Here is a 27,247-nt window from a genome sequence, read left to right as displayed (position 1 = left end):
GTCACAGGTTGTTGGAGGCACTGGTGTGTAGAACTGGATCTGGGGAAGGGTTTGGAGCTGACATGGGGCACAAGAAAGAGGCTTTGGGACAGGGGGAGGAGGGGACCCACAGTATGCTCTGCCTGCAATGGCTACCAAGCACTGATAGACAGTCCGTTTTGGTGCCAACCAGTATGCTTACAGACTGCTTTGCTTTTCTCCTGCCGCTGCGTTTTCTGCGCAGGATACTGCTTTCCCCTTTCCCTGCCAGATCCTGCACCTGTTTGACTCCCTCTGGCAGAGTGATTCAATAACTGCTCTGCCAGCATGTCTTCTTTGCTTTTTCGCGGCGTCTTCCGAGGTTTTGGAGCATCTTTAAGCAATGTTGATAATACGGGCAGTGCCACAGAACTACAAGGTACAGCTGCTGGAAAGACAAAAAAGGCAACATCTTAACAAGGCAAGCCAATGTTTATATCTCACCAGAAGTTATTCCCACACAGTGAAGAGATTTACAGTCTTCACAACTTTAGCAATTTCCATACCAAAGAGAGCGCACATAACCCACAGCGCCTACGCACCCAGACTGTTTGGCTGAGTCACGAATGGACTGACCAGTATGAGATACGAGTTAGTTGATATAACACGCGGAATACGTGAATTCCCCGTGTTCAATACAACATGGCTATCTAACTGCAGTAGATTGCGACTAGGGCAATAGTTGAACTGACAGAGGATAATCCAGCTGACACTGACTGTAACTAGCGAATGTAGTTGATGGATACCGACCCGATGCTACTAGAGTCGCCCCCCCACCTAAAAGGATCACCATTTTAACTCGGAAGGATATCTGTATATGAGTTTAAGCACTTAGTAAGGCAATTTAGAGAATCTGCACGCGAGCGATTATGTAAGACATCGTCATCTTGGAAAGCGAGCTCATAGTATTGGACAGTAGTGAGTAGTTCTTAGACCGCGCGCAATGTAAGAAAATAATCGTCGAAGTAGACTATGTGAGTAATGGTCGTGTCGATGGTCGACGGATGCCCGCATCCTCTCCAAAACATTTCCATCAGCTGAAAATAAACGCTGCTTACCATACACCGCTCCTCTGCCTGTCCTCACCAGTTCCAGCTGCTGCGACTGGCCTACTTCCTCCTGGCTTGAGAAGAGCTCCTGGTTGCATGCCTCCTGGGACCGCCGGGTGTCTCCCCACCCCAGTACCCCTTACCTCCTTGGTTTTCCTCCCCCCCACCCTTCCTCTCCTCCCGCTCTGAAGTGTCCATCGTGGGTCGTCAGATTGGCAGTAGGGTCCCCCAAGTATCGCGTCCAGCTCCTTGTAAAAACGGCAGGTCGTGGGGGCTGCACCGGAGCGGCGGTTTCCCTCGTGGACTTTGCAATAGGCACTCCGCAGCTCCTTTACTTTAACCCTGCACTGTACCGCCTCCTGGTCATGGCCCCTTTCCAGCATGACCCTTGAAATCCGCCCATAGGTATCGTAATTCCTACGGCTGGTGCGCAGCAGTGACTGCACAGCTTCCTCATCCCAAACACTGATGAGGTCCAGCAACTCGCCATTGTTCCATGCTGGGGCTCGTTTGGCGTGTGGAGGCATGGTCACCTGGAAAGATTCACTGATTGACTGCACTCCACACCTGGCTGAGCAAACAGGAAGGGGATTTTTAAAATTCCTGGGGCATTTAAAGGGCGGGTCACCTGAGGCCAGGGCAGTAGAGTGCGAACTGATGAGCAGAGTGGCTGAACAGGCATTCTGGGATGCCTCCGAATACCTTGGAGACCATTTACAGCGCTTTGGTGGCCACACTTGCGGAGCAGCGCTGCATCACCAGTGCTGCAACCCTTATACCCCAGGCAGAGCAGGAGTACAGTCAGCGCTGCAGCCAGGGAGATGCAGTGCTGTATGTGCCTTGCAAGTGGACAGTGAGTAAATTGCAGCGCTGTAAACCCACCACCAGCGCTGCAACTCTCCAGTGTAGCCAAGGCCTAACTGTCCTGACTCCTTCAATCTAATGCAGAAGCAAGATATTGCTGAGACCTCCTGTAAATATTGCACTGTTCCCATTGCTTGGCATTTAGGAGCTCAGCAGATATTGAAATTCACATACCGTGTGCAAGACGACTAAAGTAGCATCTTCACTCTCACATCTGTCTGTATATGTTTAGTATTAACAGGGACAATTGCTAGCACGGTATCAGTGTTGACAGCTCCTGTGATTTTTATCTTGCATACTTGGTATTTTTCTTAAAACTCCAGCTCCTGGAAACAGCTCGAGGTAATCCCGAGAGAGTACCAGGAGGCGGCGCCAGTCCGGAGGTGAGTGGTGCGCCCTGTGACAAGATGCCATTAAAAATTCTAACATTCTATCGGCTGCAACACTCCTACCATACAGCCTTTAGGAAGGATTCCTCCTCTCCATGTGGCTGACATATGCCATTTCACCATATTCCTCTCCCTTTATCAAGAATTTGTTCTTACCTTTTTTTAAATAAGGTAATATTTGCATGTAGTCCATCTGGAAAGCCAGCCATTTTTATGATGTTAGATCATTTCTCTAAGACTTTTCCCCCCTGCTAATATGTAACGTGGATGATTAAGTTTCCTTCTGATGGTTCACTACACTGTAGGGCAGACTAGTTTCCTCACACACTAATCATCTTGGATACTAGTTTAAAATTAGTAGCTCTCCCTCAAAGGTTCTATTTCACTCTTGTTCTTAAAGAAATTGTCAATAGATTTTTTGAGATCTCCTTCAGTTAGCATACTTGACGAGCCCATCCAGCCCCAACAGAAATATTAAACCACTGTATATCAACAAGAACCTAACAGCCATAGTGGGCCAGACCAATGGCCCATCTAGCCCAGTATCCCGTCTTCCAACAGTGGCTCACACCAGAGTTTCAGGGGGAGTGTGAGCAGAACAGGGCAATTGGAGTGATCTATCTATTCCCCTCCCAGCTTCTGGCAGAGGTTTAGGGTTCCTCTCAGCATGGGGTTACACCCCTGATCATCTTGGCTAATAGCCACTGATGGACCATGAATTTAGCCAGTTCTTTTTTGAAGCCAGTTATACTTTAGGCATCACATCTCATGGCAATGAGTTCCACAGGGTAATCACGTGCTGAGTGAAAGAGTACTTTCTTGTTTTTATTAAACATTGTGCCTGTTAATTGCATCAGGTGACCCCTGTTTTTTGTATTGTGTGAAAATGCAAACACTTTTCTACACACTTTTTTGCACACTATTCATAGTTTTATAGACCTCTATCATACCCCCTCCCAGGCATTTCATTTCTAAGCTGAACAGCACTTCACTTTTTAATCTCTCAGGGCCACCAGAACTGGACACGGTATTCAAGGTGTGGGCGAACCATGGATTTATTTAGTGGTATTACATTTTCTATCTTATTTCTATCCCTTTCCTAATGGTTCCCAACATTCCCTTTGCCATTTTGAGGCTGCACATTCAGCTGAAGTTTCCAGAGAACCACGTGTAGTTTAAAGGCTCAATCTCATGAATTTGTGGCCTCATTCATGGTTTTTGAATGGTTGGCATTGGTGATACTGCTACCATGGTACTCACATCTTAAGTTACCTACCATCACCCCCGCAAAAATGATGAGGTGGTATGGGAGGAAGCAAATAGAAGAATGCACAATTACCGCTACTAGTAACATTCCATAAGCTTAACTTTAGCAAGCACAACCAATACCAGTAAGCAACAGAAGGGTTAATTAGACACATCTCTGCAGGATATTGCTTCATGATTCTGCCTTACAAACATGCAGCCTCAGAAAGCCCTAGTTACAGCCATTTTCTGCTACCCTACAACCCTGTAACATTTTTGTATTTTTAAAACAGGAGACATCTTTTCACAGGAAAGCTTGCTTCAAATAAAAACAAACTCCTAGTTCTTATCAAAGGATATTTCTATATGAAGCATTTACCAATAGCATCTTACAGCGCTTTGATCACCGTGGAGAAATCCTTGGAGTACCAGATTATTTGGGGAATTTTCAGTGATCCCTCTTCTTCTTTTAGATAGTCCCAAGGGAAAAAAAGTGGTCAACTTTGAATGCTGAATTATGAGTCTTATTTCTATCCCCCTTCTAATGGTTCCCAACATTGTTAGCCATTTTGAGGTGGCACATTCATCTGAAGTTTCCAGAGAACTAGCCACGATGACTCCAAGATCTATTTTTTTGAGTGATAATAGTTAATATAGACCCCACTATTTTGTATATATAGTTGGGACTATTTTTCCCCCCATGTGCATTACTTTGCACTTACCAATGCTGGATTTCATCTGCCATTTTGTTGCCCAGTCACCCAGTTTTGTGAGATCTCTTTGTAACTCTTTGCAGTCAGCTTTGGATTTAACTATCTTGAATAACTATCATCTATAAACTTTGCCACTTCACTTTTCCAGATCATTTATGATCAGGATGGAGAGCACTGGTCCCAGTACAGATCTTTGGGGGACCCTAATATTTATTTTTTTCCATTGTGAAATCCTACCACTTATTCCCTTTGTTTTCTCTTTTAACCTGTTACTGATCCAGAAGAGGACATTCCCTGTTATCCCATGACTACTTAGTTTTCTTAGGAGCCTTTGGTGAGGGTCCTTGTCAAAGGCTTTCCAAATATCCAAGTATGCCACCACCCATGTTTGTTGACCCCTCAAAGAATCCTAATAGATTGGTGAGGCATGATTTCCCTTTACAAAAGCAGTATTGACTCTTTCCCAACAGATCGTGTTCATTTAGGTGTCTGATAATTCTGTTCTTTACTACAGTAGTTTCTACCAATTTGCCCACTACTGAAGTTAGGCTCACCAGTCTCCAGATTGCTTTTTGAGCTCTTTTTAAAAATTGGTGTTACATCAGCTACCTTCCAGTCACCCAATACACAGGCTTATTTCAGCAACAGGTTACATAGGACAGTTACTAGTTCTACAAATTTCATATAAATAAATACCATCTGGTCCTGGTGACTTATTACTGTTTTATGTATTAATTTGTTCTAAACCTCTTCTGTTGACACATCAGTGGTGGCAACATATCTGAATCAATGTCCAACTTCAGAGCTATTGTTTTTGGGCATCTCCCCCACATCCTCTGCAGTGAAGACCAACGCAAACCCCCCCCCAAAATCACCAATTTAGCTTCTCTTCCATGATCTTGACTTCCTTGATGCTCCTTTAGCACCTTTGTCATCTACTGGCCCCACTGCCTGTTTGGCAGGATTCCTACTTCTGAAGTACTTAAAAAAATTCTGACTTAATTTTTGCATCTTTAGCAAGTTACTTCTCAAATTCTTTGTTGGCCAGCATTCTCCATATTATGCGTGCTGCTTTAATAAATGAGAGGGCTGTTCCAGACTTAAATATAGTCATCCAGAAACTAAGAGGTTATGAAGAAAGTCAGCATACATACCATGTTCACTGCATCTTGATCAAAGGGGTTCCACTCTATATTCTGAGGATAGTGTGCCAGAACTTTGGACTTGAAGGTTCTTCTTAAGGGGCTCTGGTCAAAGTTTTCTCCTGGAACAGATTAGGAAGCAACAGCTCGTCAGAAAAAGTCATTTCAAAATAATTTGTCTGTGCCATTTTATTTTGCAACTGAATGATCAGTTATGGAAAAAACAGACTATTTTCATTTTAATAGGCTCACTTCTTTAAAGGAAGCAGAAGAGACATTTTAAATGGGAGACTAAAACCTTACCTTCATTATCTTGGATCAAGACTTGTATTACAAGAAAAAAATAGCACGTGCAAACATAATACATAACTTAGTATTTATTGCCTTGAATTCAAATTGTATTAAAGTTCTTAGAATTACTACCTGAGTTTGTTGATGAAAAACTTCAAGACAATCGAACCTACAATCTTTTATATCTATTTTAGTAAGACCTGACAGCTATCACTAAAATACTAAAAAAAATTTCACTTGGAGTTCCTCTTGCTATTGAAAAAGGTGTGTGCACCTCAAGGCTATTAAAACTACTCAGGGAACAATTTAAAGGATTTTTCCTACCATCACACAAGTCATACATGAAGATCAAGTCTTTATTTCTTATATGTCAAACTTCAGAGACAGATTTTTCTATAGTTTCATATGTATCAATATCAAGATTGAAGTTAAACCTCTAGTAAATTAGTAAAATTTAGCCAAATTAATAGATTACAAATAAAATAAGTGTCATGCTGTACTTGCCAAGGGAGTTATAGCACAGCATCAGGGGAAAGCTATTGTGTAAGCAACAAAATTCCATCTAAATAAGATTTGTTTAGATCTATGAATTACAGTTCCAGTAGAGCTTTCTCAAACTCCTGACATCAGGAGTTTGCCACAAACCCCTTACTTCTTGAATCAAAAAAGATTAATTCATTACAGAAATATGGTTAATATACCTGTAGTCAGATAATCAATAAAAAAAATTAAGAAAATGATTGAGGAAATTAGCACTAATTTCCCAGATGAAATGATTTTCAACTCTTCCAAAGTGTCTCATTTTTAGCACTAGCTCTTGAAGATTTTAAAAGCCAAAAAGGCTTAAAAAGTTGAGCTCCTAAATCCATATTTTGGTACGTAACTGATTTTTAGAAAGTCCCACATGACATTCCCAGAAGCAAAACTAGAGAAATATGATCTAGACGAAATTCCTATATGGTGGGTGAACAACTGGTGGAAAGATGTACTTAAAAAGTAGTTATCAATGGTTTGCTGTTAAACTGGACGGTTGCATCTAGTCGTATTTTGCAACGCTCAGTCCTGGGCATGGTATTATTCAATATTTTCATTAAAATGACTTGGATAAAGGAGTAGAGTATGCTCATAAAGTTTGCAGACGGCACCAAGTTGGGAGGGATTGCAAGCACTTTGGGAGGACAGGATTAGAATTTAAAACGACTGACAAGTTGGAGAATTGGTCTGAATTCAAGAAGATGCACTTGTCTTTATTGAATGCCACAGTTCGTCACTTCGGAAGGAAAAAAAAAAATCAAATGCACAATTATAAAATGGGGAGCAACTGGCTAGGTCAGGGGTCAGCAACCTTTGGCACCCAGCCCGCCAGGGTAAAGCCACTGGTGGGCTAGCTAGTTTGTTTATCTGGAGTGTCCACAGGCACGGAGCCCTGGAGCTCCCACTGGCCGCGATTCGCTGTTCCCGGCCAATGGGAGCTGTGGGAAGCAGTCGCTAGCATGTCCCTCAGCCTGGTGAGGCGTGGCTAGAGGGAACAGTGGGGCTCTGTGCCTGCGGACACTCCAGATAAACAAACCAGCTCGCCAGCGGCTTTAGCATTATGGGCCGGGTGCCCAAGGTTGCTGACCCCTGGGCTAGGTGGAAGTACTATTGAAAAGGATTGGGGGGGTTATAGTGGATCTCAAACTGAGTATGTGTCAACAATGTGATGCAGTTGTGAAAAAGGTTAATATCATTCTGGGGTGCATTAACAGGGATACCATATGAAAGACACGAGAGGTAGTTGTCCTGTTCTACTCACCAGCGGTGAGGCCTCAGTGGGAATACTGTGACCAATTCTGGAAAGGTGTGGATAAACTGGAAACCATCCAGATGAGAGGAACAAAACTTATAAAAACCATTTCAAAAACCTAACTAGTGAAAAAAGGTTAAAAGAATCTGGACACATTCGGTCTTGAGAAGAGACGATTGAGGGGGGACCTGATAAACAATCTTTAAATATGTTAAGGGCTATTTGCAAGAAGATAGTGATCAATTGTTCTCGGTCCACTGAAGGTAGGACAAGTAATGGGTTGTAACCTGCAGCAAGTGAGATTTAGGTTATATATTAGGAAAAGCTTTCTAATTATAGAACAGTTAAGTACTGGAATACGTTTCCAGGGGAAGTTGTGGAATCCCCATTACTGGACGCTTTTAAGAACAGGTTTGATAAAACACCTGTCAGGGATGGTCTAGCTTTACTTGGTCCTGCCTCAGGACAAGGGGCTGGATTTGATGGCTTCTCAAGGTCCCTTCCAGCCCTACATTTCTAGGATGCTATGAACATCCAACAGCTGATATTGAGGTAAATATTCTATTTCTCTCATCTGGGAGACAAGGGCTGAAAGAAAAATTAACACTGTGGGGAAAAAAAAGTTACATTTTAAAGTTGTTTAAATTCCAAAGGGTTCAAAAAAGACAAACAAACCTCATTTTGAAGTTTTTCAATGTTTTCAAAATATTTATCAAAAATATCAAAATGTTACTGAAAGTTAAACATGTTTTGTTGTACAAAAACCTGTTTTTGTAAGTGTACTTTTAAATGTGGGGGGGGAAATGCACAGAATGTTTTTCCATGAAAAAAAGTTTGGTTTTGGAAAAATGTAATTTTTTGGATGAAAAATTTTTTAATTTCAGCCAGCTCTACTGGAGACTATCTATTCCTACAAGAGAAATGAAAACATAAGTTACTTACTTTCACTTAGATTTTTATGAAGGTATTGTGGACTGTGATAGCATAATCTAGATTTAAGATTTGGGTGCTCAAATTCATTATTAGAAAGGACGAGATGTTACCCAGGTAAAAGATACCCACAAACAAATAGCTGAAGAGTTACATTCAGCTTAGAGCCTTTCGGTGCAACAATAATCAGGTCTGCACCCTGTATACCTTGAGGCATATAATCTGTATGAACACTCTTCCCCCCCCAAATTCAACTCCTTTTGGTCCTTTTCAACCAATGCACTATGTGACATGCAGAGAACTAGTTACATAAAGTGACTCTCTGAAAATAGATGCTTAGATTCATACTAAAGAGACTTTCAGACTAGGAGAAATTTAATTAACAATATGATTAAGTGTACAAGGAAAGTTTAAGATGTGTCAAGGAAAGAAACATGTTTAAATAATTAAGACGGCCCATATGTCAATTTCCAGAACAGAACTAGGGTTAAAATATTAACTACTTAATGACCTATCTTAAAACAATGGTGTAGAACCAGCTTAAAGAAATAATGGTAAAAGGGAAAGTAGCTAAAATTATACATGTAACAAAAAGCTCTTCCCACATGCAGCATTCGAGATGTAAGTGACATGTAAAGACAGGATTCTAGATTGCAAAGCAGTCACTTAAAGTTTTTGCAGATTTCATGAAACTGGCCCAAGGGCGGCTGCCAACTCTCAAATAGCTCTACTGTCGCTCAACCAGTTGGCACGTGCAGAGGCAGCTGTTCTGCATTTGCCCCACACTGGCAGCACAAAAGGAAGCAGAGATTTAACAAACATCTAGCTTGAAATCCCTTCAACGTGGGGGATTTCCGCCAAATAGTGTTGGCATCACTGGCTCCCACAACTCCCTCTCCCCTACCCTTGACAAAGGGACTTGTCAGGGAAAGCAATCGGAGTAGTCCCAGGGGATAGGCAGAAAATCATGGTGTCATAATTGGCTCCTTGACAGCCCTTCCCCTCTCAAAGTGATTTTAAAAATGTGGATAACCACTATTCCATAGAAAGTTCCCATTTCTAAGAGTATGCCAGAGACAAGTGGCTACTTAGGCATTTCTAGCACACCCATCAGAGTGGCATCTAGGTACCTTGAGTAGTTAATCAGTACTGCTCTATTATTTTCATTAACACTTTTTCATGGCAAACAAAATTGACTATTTGCCATGAAAAACAAGATCCTTAATGAAAAATGTGAAATTAAGGTTTCCACCAGAGTTTTTGTTTTGCACTTACTGCACTTGTGTAGAAAAATCCTTAGAAGATGTAGATGTCACGGAGTGTGGGGGAGTCCGGCCCTGCACCCCTCTCCCTGGGACTCACAGTGACTCTTAGCCAGCCAGTAAAACAGAAGGTTTATTGGACAACAGGAACGCAGGTTACAGCAGAGCTTGCAGACACAGTCAGGATCCCTCAATCGAGTCCTTCTGGGCTTTCAGGGTGCTTGGATCCCAGCTTAGGATACCCTGAATTCCACCCACACAGCCCCAAACCCCAAACTAAAAACTACTTCCCTCCTGCCAGCCCCTTCCTTTGTCTTCCTTCCCGGGCAAAGGTGTTGACCTTTCCCCTCCCTTACCTAGCTCAGGTTACAGGCTCCGGTGTAGTCCATCCCCTAAAGTCCTCCCCTTCTCTCCCATTCCCCACACAGACAGCCCCTACTCCATCACAGTAGGTATGATAGATGAAACAGTCAAATTTACAAGTGAGGAAGGAGTTCTGGAGGTAAGTTGTGATGGGCGTTGGCTGGAGCCAGATAGCCTGCCTTTGGGCTCTCTCAGGCCAAGCCAATCCACAGCAAAAGCATACATGAGGTAGAAACTCCATGCAGGAAATTCGAGGTGTCAGCTAAGTTGGACGGAGTTAAAAAAAAAAAACATGCAAGTGTTTAGTAGACTAGCTCAGAACATTTTCCAGTTTTGACAAATACTGCATTTAGTTGTCCTTAGCACAAATGCTAAAAGATTCTTTTCAAGTTACCCTGCAATGTTAGTACATAAGAGCAGAGAATTTGCCTCTAAGATAGTTAGTTCTGCTGCAACATGCTATTACTCATAAGAGGTTTGCAGATGTTTGGAGTAACTTACACATGTTATCCACTGAATCTTAGAATTTTACAAAATGAAATTTTCACACACTAAAAATAGAGTGGAAATGCTCTCTCCAAGTTGACACTGAAACATGCCTACCAATTTTTATTCTTAATGTGTAGTATCAACCAATGATTTACGTGCTTGTGTGATTTAAGTTAATATCCCATGATGTTGTGTGTCTTCTTGGACACTAAGCACCTTATCCTCCTGAGACACCTGACATGGTTTACTTGACAAAAACTTGTGAATGGCCAGAACTTCAGCTACAGGATCTTAGTCACTGTACATGCATCTCAGATGAATATATTAAGACGACACACGCAAATCTCATGTCAAATATTTAAGACTAAATTTGTTTGGCCTCAGCCCACTAGACCAATTTTAAAAAATGGAAGCTGTTGAAGGCAAGTACATTTTTTCCCACATACTAGGGAGTACTTAACACAATCTGTAGAATTAAATTGTTTGTTTGCAATGGGTTATATACTGCCAGTTTGACTCATATTTAGTAATACTTTACACAGAGGTAATCCCATTGAAACTAACCAGACTACTTGTGGAATGAGGTAGTAATGAGCGAGAGTACAGCTGGCAGAATCAGTCCTTTGCAGACAATTTGGGTGACAAAATTGTTCCTCAAAAGAAAGGAATGTTGGTAGAAAAAACACAGCGATTTAACAAGATATGGACATGGCTGTAGCCTCAACAAACGTGATGGACAATAGTCTCCTGCTGGCAGAGATGTATTAGTAAACTGGAATCACAGACATTGTCAAATGTACTATTAAATCTTGAAGAAATTACTGAGAATGAAAAATGTACATTTTTCACATCTGTAGCCACTTGTAGGTCCCTTCATCCCATCTGTCCGACGCACTAAATACCTCCAGCAAAGAAGATGCTGCATCTAGTCACATGGCGTCATTTCAGACAGACAGACGAGATTGAAGAGGGAGCGAAAGGTGGGAAAAAAATATACAAAGAAACCAGCTCCTGGAAAAATGTCTCCCTTCAGACAGAAAAGAACCACAGAGGAAACATCACTTGTAGAATAACTAATCCAGGGAGCAGGGTGTCATAGGAACTTTAAATCCTAATCTGTAGATATCTTGTATTGCAGCTTTCTGTTCATTGTTAAGGAATGGACTCCCACATGGTCAGCATTTGGCTAAGTCTATTGAAAGGAAAGTGTTCACTCCTATTGGGCCGTAACTAGGGTGGGGTGAGTGGAGCAGCAGCCCAGGGTGCAAAGCTACAGGGGAGGAAAAATGGGGCAGGGGGGGAAAAAAAAAAAAAAAAAAAAAAAAAAAAAAAAAAAAAAAAGAAAAAAAAAATTAAGAAAAACCCTGGGTTGAAGAAGCAAATGCTCAAACCACTGAGCTATCCCTCCCCCTTTGGTCCTTTTTGGTATAAAAAAAAAAAAAAAAAAAAAGAGAAAAAACCAGGAAGGACACAAATATGTTTGCTCACCCCAGGTGCTAAAATACTCAGCTACGACACTGCATTGAGTCATCTTCTTAGTCCTAGTAAGGTATATGGAGGACAGAGCCACAGCAGTCTTCCACTAGCAGAAGTCTATTTTACAACTTTCTGTTGCATTAAATGCCAGCTGAAAGAAACTTTTGGGCTTACAAGTAGCAGTAATACCTGGAGGAAACAACTTCTGAACATAGAAACTTATTTATTTGTATTAAATCGGGGGCCACAACATCTTGCAATCCAAGTATCTACATTACATTCCTTGGGCCATACTGAACTGGGATTTCCAAATCATTCAGCAGATACGGACCATATTATTATGCCAATTTAATCCAAAACACTTGGACCTGATTTTCAGAGGTACTGGATGCTTATAGTTCCCACTGACTCAAAATGGGAGCTATTGGCCTGTAGCACCTCTGAAAGACCAGTCCCTGTATCTTTTGAGAAATCTGTCTAACATTTAATAGTGTTTCCTGTAGTAGTCAGCCATCAATGAAAGAGTATAAACATTTTTATAAAGGGAATTTGCCACAAGTAGAAGGAATTAGAAACCCTTGACCTATGTGACTGAGTGAGCCTTTAGAAGATGGGCATGAAAACATGGGAATAAGAGAAGCCACATTAAACTGATGCTCACATATACAATTTATTAACACGGCCAGGATCAGATTACTTTTTCCTCAAATAGTCCTTTCTGATATCTGCCATCTTCAGCCCATTCTCTGCATTATGACGTGTTTCCCTGATCTGTGCTTGGGGGCGTCTCTAGGCATTTTGCTGCCCCAACCACGGCAGGCAGGCTGCCTTCGGCGGCTTGCCTGTGGGAGGTCTCGGTCCCGCGAATTCGGCGGCAGCCTGCGGGAGGTCCGCTGAAGCCACGGGACCAGCAGACTCTCCGGAGGCATGCCACCGAAGGCAGCCTGCCTGGCGCCCTCATGTGACCAGCAGAGTGCCCCCGCAGCTCGCCGCCCCAAGCACACAGTTGGCATGCTGGTGCCTGGAGCTGCCCGTCTGTGCTACAGAAAGTGACAGCTTTAATATCCATTGTATCTTGCAGAACCATATATGTAAATTCCTTGGATTCTGAGTAGTAACTCAAAAGCATCCTGCTAGTAAGGCTCTTGGATCTGTCACTTATAGGAAAAGGCCACACATGACTAACCATTTCATCAACAGAGCCAGAGCTGGATTTATCTCCAGAAGACACACTGTCCTAGATGTTACCTATCTCCAAATTCCGTAGCTGAGAGGTTTATGTTAATGAACCATTGATACTTTGACATCTGCCAGTCCTGGAGCAAAGAGCAATACACAGCACTTCTGAAGCAGCTTATACATAAGTTTATCAAGGCATTTTACAGGTAGAAGGCTTCCCATGTATCTTTTTATCTACTTAAAGCCATCTGACAAATACAGTATATAGGATAATACTCATTTCCCTCAGGCACACCTTACTAGACAGATCTGAGCTCTGACCCTAATCCAATTGCCCAAGCTTTTATTGTAGAGGCAACTAGCGTCACTATCAAATCCTATTTTGGCCAATGCTTACCGCAGCACTGATTGAATGTTGCACCTCAGCTGCCAAGAGCCACATTAGGACCTCATTGAAGGTGAAGAATATGAATGCAGACAGCTCCTCCTTCAAAAAGCCAAAACAAAACCCATACTCTTTCCTTCTTTGGTGGCAAAAGATTTACCAAACTACCATCACCCACCCAACAAATGGAAACAAATATAGCTATCAATTTTATTTCAGAAATAAACAAAGAGATTCTGTCATTGAGGATTTGCATGAAGGTCTGAAGGACTCAACAGCAAAGATGAACCACAGGTTTTGTTTGGGGTTTTTGTTTTTAGTTCTCCTTTCCACAATCTGAAGCACACAATGGTCCAACATAATCAGAAGCTAGTGAGAAGGGTAACACTAGTTTGTTTCTGTCCAAACCAAGCTGATCATGAAAGTTCAGGATTTTTTTAAACCAGTCTATCCAGTGAATATTTACAGAGTTTACATGTTCATAGCGATGAGAAAGCCTAGCATTTTTGCTGACAAAACCTGAGTTTCTTAAAGCCATCTTGTATATGAAAGCCTAGTTTCTCAAGAAGTCAGCATCTATAAAAATGCTAAGAAATTGAAGACGTTGAGGCCATATGACCCAGGAAAATGGATGGCACAGATAAAACTTACCTTTACCGAAAGTCTGTAATACCTACAATTTATTAGGATAGCATTGTTTTTTTTAAAAAAAGAAGGAAAAAACCATACAGTTTACTTAGCCAATAATTGAAAGACAGAAGGAAGCTGACAAGACAAAAAGACAAGAAGCCACACCAAAATCTTTCATTGATTGATCAATTGCAAGGCAGAGCATAGAACACTGCTCCCTCCACGAAAGGCTGTTCTGAGCACCAGAGACTGAACAAGGACATGTATAAGCAACTTCAATTAAGGTGAGGAGGGCACAACAGAAGCACATCTGGGGTTGTGCCTTACAATAAAGCTCTTTATTGTGAGGGTGAAATGTCACCATTGAAATCAACCTACAAAAACAACTCCCACCAAAATGATACGACAGAATCAGAAAGATTGAATAATCAGATCCATTCTGGAAAGAAAATGGGAAAGGCAAGTCACAGCAAGCAGAACCTTCTTGGCAAACATGAAGAGATCAGCATCTGAATACAAATGCTCTTTATGATAGGAACTTCCACCATTGGTAGTATTGGACTGCTGAGTCACACCTAGCATGAAGAGAGACACTAACCTGACAGTATTTTCAGGCACTAAGTGAATTATGATTTAATCAAATTAGCATGTAAATTTTAGAGATGTTTGCTTGAGAGATTCCAAAACTATAATTAGCAGAATGTACTATATTTGAGCCTGACTTCACTTTTAAAATGGAATCCAGCTTCTTATCACTAGGGACCAGACACCAATGCTAACCGATGCTATTAATTGCACGGTATTCCACAACAAATTCCATTTACTTCAGACTCAGACTAAGGGACTACTCCATGTAAGTAAGGTTAGCAATCTAGCCCTAAATTTAGCCCTTAAACTGTTTGGTTAGTAAATCAGATTAATATTTATAGTATCTTGCATATTTCAAATCAATGATAATATATCAGATTAAATTTCACTGTAAATGGATACTTAATTATACTTAGTGATACTTATATTGGAATTATAAATGCTGCAAGTTTTAGCTTAGAAACACATAAAAAAATCTGCTAAATGCAGTTTAGTTCAGATTTACAAGTGAGTGGCTAGATGATGAACACTGCAGCTAAATAAAGTGAAACTGTCCTAATTTAATTTTAGAATGTTAAATAGACTCCATGAAGCTGTTACATAAAATATTGTCCATTTAGGGTGCAGGATAAAATTACCTGGGTAAAGGGCAAAAAGTTCTTAGATTGTCATCCACGATCAGTCTCATTTCTAGAGTGATTGCTCAGAAACTAAAACAAGGAGTATTGAGCTTTTAAACTAACACTTAAATATTAGCTCTCTCAGGTGCAGGAGGCATACGTAGATGCATATTAAATTGGCAAAGTCCCCTCATTCCACACCCTGTAGCCTGAAGAATTTTAACTATGTGTAGTTGATTACAAATGATGGAACATGAATACTGAAATAAAGATATCTTCTAACTCCTTTAGAGACCCCTATTGGGAGCGTGCACAATATTGCACATCATGCTTACAATCTTTATTGTTAGCTGTCATTTCTAATTAATTGGCTCAGCATTTCCTAATGATCATGCTATCTCCCAGTAGAATGAACTTTAGAACCAAAGTCTACTGGACAATTGTATCACATTACATGAGATGTTAAGTGCACAGAATGCTGAACAGAGGGTGGAAGCAAGGAAGAGTCATGCTCAGAAAAGGAGCAACTATGCTGTTAATTGCTGGGTTTTAGAACTGAGCGGATGTAGCTGGAAAACAGCAGTACACAGCCTCTTAACATTATATTTAGGGACAAGCCATTAACCATTCAATATTCAGGAAGAATACTTATTGGGCACCTCCCCCACCACATACTCTTGTTACCATTAGACTACTGCTTTGTAGTTGTTCTAGATGGGGCCATGGCAGATGAAAAATAGTTCTAGAACTAAAATTAAAAATATACAATGAATTTATTCAACATGATGCCAGTGTGTAGGTGGGGTTGTACATTCAGTGCAAGACTTACTCTCCAATGTTTGATAGAAATACGTAAACATCAGATTTAATTGAGTACAAGCAACTCTTTCGAGAATCAGATGCCCTATCAATCTGTCTGGACAGCTTTAAATTCTTAACCTCAAACATGCTATTTCCTGTGATCTAATGAGGCACATTTTTCAAAGTAGATCTAAAAAAACCCATATGAGCTGCTGTAGCAGGAATTAGTGGGAACAGAGACAGCACTTGAAAACATTGCTTTATACCTGCATATTAGGCAGAGTTGGAGTTTGTGATAAAGTATCTATTGATATGGTAACTTCTAAACACTTTTTATGTGATTCTGTCACTAAGCAGACAAAATATACCTAATATATACATGGAAGAATTTCCACCAATGGACTTCAGAGGAAATTAAGTTTCTCTTCTAAGAGAGAAGCATATTTGCCAAGAGAGCTTTAGGGAAAGAATAAAATTTGATAGCTATTGATTCAAGTTAAGTTATAGACTAAAGGTGCAATATTTAATTCTGTTTCTTAATTTGAGTCGATTCAAGGGAAGCTGTAAGATGGAGAATATATATATAAAAAAGGCACAGAGGGCCTGGAGTTCTGATTTTTAAACTCCCTTTTTACCTGATGTTCTGTTTGCAGTATCTGAGCTCTTGCCATGACGATCTGCTTCTAGCCACTGGTATAAGACTATATAACATAACAAACAAAAACAAAAAGCAAGTATGAACAAACAAAAAAATACACAACTCAGAAAAACGTCAAGCAGAAGAAATCTTTCCTTTTCAGCCATTCTCTGAAAGTTTTTATAGCATGTCTAACTGAAATGTTCTCTCACAGCAAGTGTTTTGTTACCCTTCCATAGAAAAATGTTTGCAAAATCTTTAAAGATATAGTAGCATGTCCCAGGTAAAAACAGATGAAACCCCAGAAATAAAAATCAAGATGAGAACACAGATCACCACATGCTAGGGCACTAGATAAATGACAATTTATATTTCAGTTTTGCGGATTTGATCTGCAGTTCATTATAGCACTGAACTACAGGCTCCAAAGAGTGAATTAAAATAGATTCACACGACTGCCTTCCTTGCTGGTCAATGGTCTATGGCACCAAGAACTTAAGATAATCCATGAATAGGGTTGCCAGATGTCCAGTTTTCGACCGAGAAGTCCGCTCAAAAGGTGACCTGTGCAGCATCCAGTCAGCACTGCTGACCGGACACCAAAAAAATCTGGTTACCGCAGTAACCACAATTGATTGCCACTGCCAGGAAGGCAGAAAGAGCAGCTGCTGATAGAGAAGGAGGGATCTGGACTGCATGTGGCATTTGAGGAGCAAGGCCAGCAGCTCGGCTCACCAGCCATGACAGCCCATCCCGCCTTCTCAGCATCCCAGGGCCCCGGCTCTCTCTGGCCCCTCGTTCCAGGGACCAAGCTACCCCAGCCCCATGCAGGCAGGCAGGCTTTGTATCCGCTCTGCCCAGCCCAGCTCTGCAAGCAGCAGTTGAGTAAGAAGTGAGCAATTTGGAGTGGGAGCGTGGAACGTGAGCAATGGGGGCAGCCTGTAATGTCTGGTTTTGAAAAATAGGCAAGTTGGTAACCTTATCCATGAATGAGCACTTCTTCTAATTGTCTATCACTTGGAAAGACATTCTTGTGCACATGACTGAGATAAGTGCTTTTAATAAAGAGATCTAGAATGGAATTTTTGGTTTTCAGGAGAAAACTTCTTGTTCCTTGGATTGACAGTGGGTTCTAATTCTTTCCATTAGTTACAACATACTGGTTACGCTTTCAACCTGCAAAGCAATGGTTTTCTACTCCACAAACCTTAAATTATTTCAGTCCCAAGTTCTGAGACACCTAAAAAAAAACCCCCAAAACAAAACCACCCATTTATTTTATCTAATCATTAAATAGAATAGAGGACTTAAGAAATATTGCTCCCTGTGGGATTCCTAGAGTCAAAGGAAGAAAAATTAGTTAGGAAGACCACCGGCAAAGTGTATGATTCTTGCACCCTGAAGCTCCCCCTCTTTAGTGGCAGTAGATTTCATTGGGGGGAGGGGAAGTACTTTGTCTCTTCTAAAAACTCAATTATTTCAGGAAGGAATGGTCTCTTCCAGTAACAGCAAAAGGAGGCTGTCCAAGCAGACACAACCACACTCCACTCTCAGTTATGAAATTCCCAGTGCTCCAAGCTCTCTTGGTTAAATCCAAGATATGTAATCACTGTACACTAATAAATAATCAGAGTGACTCTACAAGTATCTGCTTTAATTGGCTGCCACCATCAAACTCTTAACTTAAGCACTAAAAAAAAAATAAAAAAATCCTACACCCTATGGATATAAGGGAGTTAGGCTCTCAGCTACCATAATGTGCCTTATCTTCAGCAGGAAGAGATAGCAAGAAAAATGGGAGTTACATAGGATAACAGGGAAAACAGGGCAGCCCAATGTGCTGTGGACACATGTATCGAAACACTGGAGTGTATAACCAAAGCACACAGATTTAGGTAATCAGATGGTTAAGCAGCTACACAACTTATGCAAACCCCTGTACTAATATGTAAAAGGCAGAGAATTATTAATAATGAAGTAAGTGTACAGATACAAGAGAATATTGTACAGTATAATTCCTGTCAGTATAAAATCAGAGAAAAAAATTATGGTATGAACCTATGGTTTAGCACCACTAAATAGTTACGCTTGTGAAAACAAACCTGGCATTTTAAAAAATGCCTTTAAAAAACAGTGCAGTTTTTGTTAAAAATTAACATAATTCTAGGGCTAAAAAAAAATGAAGAAGCTAAATAATCAGACCCTAGCAATTCACTTTACCCATCATCCACTCTTTTTGGCCTGATTAAAATATATCCAGTATCTGTCAGCAGAGTAACATTATACAATATCAACAGTGTCTGTTTTGTAATACAGCTCCACTCCCAGATGCCAACAGATCAACAAAAACTTCTCACTATATACGGAAACAAAGATGTGAAACAGATTAAATCTATTCTATTTAAACTGTTCAATGTCAGTAAACTGAAGCCACAGTATTTTTGGTGACCTGGAGTGGTTTTATATATAAAAATGTTATCCTTGCCTTCAGGCAATAATTATGAAATATAGTTTAAATCACTCATAACATTTCCAATGAATTAAGAACTTCCACTTTACGTAAAGTCTTTGCAATAGAGACTAACTATTGCATTCAGACAGCTAGCTGCAGAACACATTTTAAATATTTCCATATTTCTCTTTATTCACCTTCATTGCTAAAGAGCACAGTGCTGTTATATGAATGTTTTACTGAACAAAGGCTTACAATAGTCAGCAGGAAGTAACAACAGGTGTAAAACTGGACTTTTCACAGTTCTAGATATGGACAACAGTCATTCTTAACTCTCAGGCCTCCATTTTCTCTGCAACAAACATGCATGGAATTCTAAGACATAGCCGTTTTGCTGCCACGTTGGATTTCTGTCACAGAAAACAGCTTTCCAAATACGGGATTCCAATCCACAACTTCCCATTACTTACAGGCAGCATCTGGACACAGATCTTTAATCTGTCCCATTCAACAACCAACAACAAAGAAGTGCCACTCTTATCCTTTGTGATACCCTTGTGCTTAAGCTTGTGAGCATTTTGAATCCTTAAAACCAAAAAAAGAATAAGCATCTGTACTAGCTTGAAGAGCAGTGTTTGAGTGATAGATTTAAGTGCATTTTTAACTTAAGCGTCATACACCATTATTGAATACATTCTCCAGACATCTTTCAGCACACCACGCTATTTTTAAGTAGTTGCATATTGCACTAAAAGGATTTTGCCTCACATGCTTTACATACTTGATCAAGTCCCTAAAATAGATGCTGATTGCCATCTTAGTCCCTGCTTCAGAAAAGCTTTCAAGCACATGCTTTAGTCCCACTGACTTTGCCAATGGAATTTAAGTTGGTTCTTCAGTGTTTTCCTCAGTCCATGCTCATCTTTAGTCCATATTTACTCTCACCTCCCATCCAGGTCTCACGAACGTAAACATACACAAATACAGGATCAGACTCTGACAATTACTTCTCCTTGAACAGCACCTTTCACCATGAGAAGTATCATGGAACTGCCCTGGAGAACAGAAATATCAAAGGGCAGGAGTGAGGGGCATCAAAATAAGTCCCTTAGCTAATAGATTAGCTGCTCAGTGGAAGAAAAATGTTTTTCAAATCCTTCTTGATACAGCATAAATTACACTTTCAGTATGGTGGATTGGTACCGCATTAGTAGCTTCTTTTATCATATTGTAGAGGATGTAGACATCTTGGGAAGAAAACAGAGCTAAAGTGCAGCATGTTAACATAAAGACAAGGTACTTCCATTTTTCTTGCTAGTGACTATTGTTCTTTATATTGACACTCTAACCTCTGGTGGACATGGGAAAGAGAGGGAGGGGATGTACTTAAACCGGGGCGGGGGGGGAGAGGGGGAATCAAGCCTCTTCAAGATGTTTCAAATTGGAGACCCTTAAATTGAATCACTGAAAATCACTAGTCATTTAAAAGTCTTGGCCAGTACCTCTACATAAAAGAGCTTGATAAAGTCACAGCTGAAACAACTATACATGATTTCTATTGCTGGGCTAACAAAAAGGATATGCAAATATTAGAAAAAGCGCACAACAAAATTCATTTGTGAGCAAACGTTGGCTTATCAAGAAAAGTTCAAGAAGTTAACAGGTCCCCAGCATCTGTACATCACTCTGTTGCCAATCACTATACCCAAAGCTGTGACCAAAAAAAAAACAAACCATAAAAAAAGTCCCAAAACCCGAGAAGCTCAGTATTGCAGAACACTACAAAAGTAAGCTACCAATTATAATCAACCCAAAGAGAGACTAATTAAAACCAAGGAATTAGTGTTTCACTGAATTTTAGCAGCTCCAACAGGATACTGCCTATTCTGCAATATGTAGGTTAAACAACATGCAAAGGGTCTACTCAACTTGTAGCATTTCTGTTGCCTAACAATCAATTACAACTCTGTCTTCTACCTCACTCCCTTCTTCATTCCCAACTCAGGTCAGAGTCAATATAAAGAATGGTCATCAAATGAAATTCATAGACAGCAGGTTTAAAAACAAATAAAAGGACGTATTTCGTCACACAACTCACAGTCAACCTGTGGAACTCTTTGCTAGAGGATGCTGTGAAGGCCAAGACCACAACAGGGTTTAAAACCAAAAACAAAAACCCTAGGTAAGTGCATGGAGGATAGGTCCAACAATGGTTATAGCCAGGGATGATGTCCCTAACCTCTGTTTGCCAGAAGCTGGGAATGGGGGACAGGGGATGGATCACTTGATGACCTGTTGTGTTCATTCTTTGAAGCATCTGGCACTGGCCACTGTTGGAAGACAGGATACTGGGCCAGATGGACCTTTGGTCTGACCCAGTATGGCTGTTCTTATGCAAGAACTAGCACAAGAAAATTTAAGTACTAGGTCTTTATATTAACATGATATACTTGAGCTTTTTTTTTTTTTTTTTTAAAAAAAGCAATTTGAAATTTTTAATTTGCTGCTGATAATGTGGAGAGATGCATAAGAGAATTTTGAACAGTACTCGCCACAGCAAGAGATGAGTCATGCATTTGATTTGCTCACTGTAAAGTGGTATTGTTTGGGTTAAATGTAATGAAATACTCCAAAGTTCATTTTTTGGAAGTGCCAACAAATTTAAGGAGGTAACTAAACATTTAAGAATCAAGCTCCCAGGATCGTGGCTCCCAGAATTATGGCCATGGGGGCACTGCCGTGCTGCGCAGAGCCACCTGCACCAAACATGAGCTGCCCCAGGTAAGTGCTCTGCACCTCGTGCCTATCCCAGCCCAGAGCACCCTCCCGCACCTTAACTCCCTCCCAGACCCCACATCCCCAGCCCTGAGCCCCAGGGGTAATCCAGGGGCACCTCCCCACCACAGTACAGTATATAATGCCTTTTGTCTGGCCTCCAAAAATTTCCTTGGACCCTAACCCCCCGCATTTACATTAAATCTTATGGGAAAATTGGACTGGTTTAACCTTGTTTCATTTAGTTAAACCTTGTTTCATTTAAAGATGCATTTTTCAGGAACATACCTACAAGTGAGGAGTTACTGTAATACAAAAAAACCATAAAGCAGAAAAAATATAGTAGAAGAGTGGACTTATACAATAAGAAATAAAGCTGTCCAGCACTTTGAATGAAAACCTCTATTTTTTTAATACAATGTTAAATTCACACATCTTAATACATCAGCTCAATGAAATTCTCATTTGGTGGTATTTTTTCATTTGGATATTTCAAGGGCCTTGGTACTTATCCTGCAGATATTGATATAGACTCAGGCTTTATGGCCAGAAGGGACCCTTTATGATCATCTAGTCTGATATCCTGCACATTGCAGACTATAGAACCTTACCCACTCGCTTCTGCAATAGGCCCATAACCTCTGGCTGAGTTACTGAAGTCATCAAATATGATTTAAAGACTTCAAGCTACAGAAAGTCCATCATTTACACTAGTTTAAACCTGCAGTTGACTTGTGTCCCATGTTGCGGAGGGAAGGCAAAAAAGACAAGCATTTCTGTCAATCTGACTCAGAGGAAAATTCCTTCTTGACCCAAACTATGGCAGTCAGTTGGACCCTGAGCATTTTGGCAAGACTCACCATCTGGGAAAGAATTCACGGCGGTAACTGAGAGCCCTTCCCATCACCAGCCAGAGATATTTGCTACTAGCAGTCACAGATCGGGTACATGCCATTGTGGACAGTTTCATCATACCATCCCCTCCCCTCCATAAACTTATCAGACTCAATCTTGAAGCCAGTTGGGTTCCCCCTCCACCCTACTCCCCTTGGAAGGCTGTTCCAGAACTCCACTGCTCTGAAGGTTCGTCTAATTTCAAGCCTAAACTTGTTGCTGGCCAATTTACTGCCATGTGTTCTTGTATCAACAATGGTGCTTAATTTAGGTAGCTCCTCTCTCCTGTTATTCCAATCCCTATCTTATCTGGGACCTGAGTAACTCTTCTAGCAACCTCCCACCAGCCCGAGAGCTCACCTTTCAGCATGACCTGTTATAGTCTCCCCTTTAACCACTTCCTTTTACACTTCTCAATTCTTATATTAATCCCTATCTTCTCCAGTTTAAGTAATAATTTCCCATGCGCAACTGTATCACTGTTATTGAAACCCAGGTAGATTCGATACATCACTTTTTTTTTTGGACAAAGGAAATCAGTTATCTTAAAGAACAATCAGTTTGATCTGGCATGATCTACCTTTTATAAAACAATGTTGGATTTTTTATCCCAACTACTGTTTACCTCTATGACCTTAACTACTTTCTGTTTCAAAAAAACATTCTGAAACCTTGCATATTGAGGTCAAACTAATAGGCCTAAAATTTCCCAGATCGCTTTCCCCTCCTCTCCTTTTTCTTAAAAATAGGCACTGTATTAGCAATTCTCCAGTCATGATATTGAGTTACAGATTACAGGTAATATGTATTACCTCCACACTTGCCAGTCAGGACATTTGGTTTTGCATGAGTGTTTTGTTACTGAAAACTTGAGACTATTCACATTCTGCTATTATGGAAACAAATTAACTGCAAACACCTTCTGCCAATGTGTTTAAGTGTGACTACAAGGTAGGCAAAGAGGGGTGGGAGAAGGAAGAGACTCTTAAATTTGTGCTGGATTTTATTTCCAAGGTTCTAATTCAGGGGTTCTCAGACTTCTGTACTGGTGACCCATTTCACACAGCAAGCCTCTGGGTGCAACCCCCCTTATATATTAAAAACACTTTATATATTTAACACCATTATAAATGCTTGAAGCAAAGCAGGGTTTGGGGTGTAGGCTGACAGCTTGCAACCCCCATTTAATAACCTCGTGACCCCCTGAGGGGTCCTGACCCCCAGTTTCAGAAGCCCTGTTCTAATTAATGAATATTTGACACAAAACACAGAGTGCAAAGATGCCTGATACAGGTTGCCAGACATCCGAACAGTTTTTTCCCCCCTTTCTTTGAAGCCCACCTCTGCTTGTCTTGGAAAAAATAGAGTTGAGGTAAGTGTGGGCTTGACATTTTCTCTCACTGTACTGTATCAGGCTTGGAACATTCCTGTTTAAACTGGAGGCATCTTTTAAAACTTAAAATTGGTTCTCTTTGGGCACTTCCTTCCCCTCATACCAAAAAGAAACAATATAATTCTTACCATTCAATTCTAGCACAGATAAGTCTAATTTTTCCTAAAGTTTTTACATGAATAGAACTGAGCTTAATTCTGAAAACACACTTCAGCAGCTCTTGGTTTCAGATGTGATAAAGTGACCAAGGTTAAAATTCCTGCTGAGAGTACTAGGAATAAAGCCATGGAAATATTAATCCAAGTTTTAAAAATTCGTCTTATAAGAAGTGTAGTTTTTAAAAAGTGTTTGAGTTCATCCAGAGTGAATCAGATGTGACTATTTGAGGAGAGGGAATGAATTTTCAGGATATCTGCCACAATCTGCTTCTTCCTGCCCATATGCCTTGTTCAACACTAGCATCTCTGGGTCGCTAGTCCAGCCCTTTAACTCCTTGCTTCTGCTTAGGACATTTGCCTGTGAGTATCAGGCAATCCTGACTGCTTTTCCTAACTATTTTGGAGGCTCCACAGAACTCATCAAAACACACTGATTGTCTATGTTTTCAACTGCTGGGTTTGAAAACCCACTCTACTTTTACTTAATCGGAGTAAATAAAACAATAGCTTTCAGTAACCCTTCTACTTCTTACTCCCAGAGGGAAAGCCTAATTTTTCTTGCAGTACTTCCGTTCCTGATCACAATCCAACTCCCTGGCCCTCTTTGTGATCCTTCTTCCTCTTGCCTCAGGAGCTAACTGACCACCCCTCAAATTCAGCTCCTCAGTTCCAAACAAACAGCCTGGATGGACTTTAAACCGGAGTCCAACCCACTCTCATTTTTCACCCAGCAGCACATTCTTTTGGTCTTCATCCAACGACATACCCCATCAATACAATTTTGCTTAACACTTACACTACAACATCTCATATCATATAATTGAGTTAACATAGCCCCGTCTCCACAAAAGCCTAGTTAATTTTTCCTTATTCCTCAGTAAGTTGAGGTCCACAGATAACAATGGGATCTTATCAGCCATGAGAGAAATTTAAGGATGAGAGTTAATTTCTAAACAGACAAACCATTACCCTTCTTTAAAGTTAAACTGGTCCACTGAGGGACTACTGCATGCAATGCCCTTTGCCTGAAGGCTGCATCTACTGAGGTTCGTAGATGTTAGTGAAAAATATCAGTCATGACCATGTAGCACTGTAGAGATATCTTCCTAAAGTGCAAAGAATGTGGTCATTGCTCACAAGGGGCTGGGGGCCGTGGTGAGAGTGCTCTGGGCTCCTGTGGGTGTGGGGTCTTGAGCACAAGGGGAGGGGTCCAGGGTTAGCCTCCCCCCAACAGCCAGGTCACTGGCTGCCCATGATTATAGGGATACTGGAAACAGTGGAATAATTGGCACGATTGGCACACAGATATTGAGGGTATGTGCAGTTCAGGAAAGACAGAAGTGAAGGTAAAGGTGGTGGAGTAGCTTTGTATATTAATGATGAGGTAGACTGGAAAGCAAAGAAAAACAATGGAATGGATAAAATAGACTACTTGGGTCAAAATTACTTCGGGGGAAGACAGGCATTAGAGGCTGCACTGGGACAGTGCTTGGTCTTTTAGAGGCACTCAGGATCCAGTTTGGATATGAAGAGAAACCTCTAATATCTTCATACAATTCCCAGTAGGATTTATGTCATTGACTATGGGAGACTAATTTCTCAGATATAGATTGGAGGACAAGTGCTACTAATAATGGTAGGGCCCACATATTCCAGGAAGCGATAGCTGACAGACAGTCACTTCACCAAATCGTCACTGAACCAACAAGAGGTGAGCCTAGTTTAGATTTAGCATTGATAAGTTGTGAGGACCTCATAAAAGATGGGACACTAGATGGGAAAGTCTCCAAGTTACTACAGAGAATTCTTCCCTAGGTGTCTGGCTGGTGGGTCTTGCCCAGGTGCTCAGGGTCTAACTGATCGCCATATTTGAGGTCTGGAAAACATTTCCTCCCAGGTCAGATTGGCAGAGACCCTGGAGGTTTTTCACCATCGTCCTCAGCATGGGGCACAGGCCACTCACTGGTTTAAACTAGACTAAATGGCAGATTCTCCTTACCTTAAGTATCAAAAAGTAGCCATGTTACTCTGTATCCACAAAAACAACAGGAGTCTGGTGGTACCTTAAAGACTAATATTTATTTGGGCATAAGCTTTTGTGGGTAAAAAACCTCACTTCTTCAGATAGATTATGAGCCTATTACAGTAGGTGGGTGAGGTTCTGTGGCCTGGAATGTGCAGGAGGTCACCTAAGATAATCAGAACGGTCCCTTCCAGCTTTCAAATCTGAGGGTATGTCTATACTACGGGATTATTCTGATTTTACATAAACCGGTTTTGTAAAGCAGATTGTATAAAGTCGAGTGCATGCGACCACACTAAGCACATTATTTCGGCAGTGTGCGTCCATGTACCGAGCCTAGAGTCGATTTCCGGAGCGTTGCACTGTGGGTAGCTATCCCGTAGCTATCCCATAGTTCCCAGTCTCCCCTGCCCATTGGAACGCTGGGTTGAGATCCCAATGCCAAAACAGTGTCGCGGGTGATTCTGGGTAAGTGTCGTCACTCAGTTCTTCCTCCGTGAAAGCAACAGCAGACAATCATTTCATGCCCTTTTTCCCTGGATTGCCCTGGCAGATGCCATAGCATGGCAACTATGGAGCCCGTTTTGCCTTGTCACTGTCACCGTATGTGTACTGGATGCTGCTGACAGATGGTACTGCAGTGCTACAGAGCAGCATTCATTTGCCTTTGCAAGGTAGCAGAGACGGTTACCATC

The 27,247-nt window shown here is 41.0% G+C and overlaps 1 protein-coding gene across 4 annotated transcripts in view; it reads right to left on the bottom strand.

Moving 5' to 3' along the window:
* The window catches only part of DENND5B (DENN domain containing 5B), a 206,012-nt gene that overhangs the window by 83,149 nt on the left and 95,616 nt on the right, over positions 1-27,247 (bottom strand). For 2 of the 4 annotated variants that reach the window (XM_075069184.1, XM_075069177.1), the window contains exons 2-3: positions 16,856-16,921; positions 5,433-5,542 (exon numbers count right to left, since the gene is read on the bottom strand). In XM_075069184.1, the coding sequence (XP_074925285.1) occupies positions 5,433-5,542; positions 16,856-16,921 (176 nt within the window). Of the gene's footprint in view, positions 1-5,432; positions 5,543-7,506; positions 7,588-16,855; positions 16,922-27,247 lie in introns of those variants that run through there. The other 2 variants (XM_032763899.1, XM_075069179.1) reach the window with 2 other exon arrangements.

The sequence above is a fragment of the Chelonoidis abingdonii genome, chromosome 1, assembly GCF_003597395.2.
Source record: "Chelonoidis abingdonii isolate Lonesome George chromosome 1, CheloAbing_2.0, whole genome shotgun sequence".
NCBI lineage: Eukaryota > Metazoa > Chordata > Testudines > Testudinidae > Chelonoidis > Chelonoidis abingdonii.
This window is presented reverse-complemented; position numbering and strand designations above follow the sequence as displayed.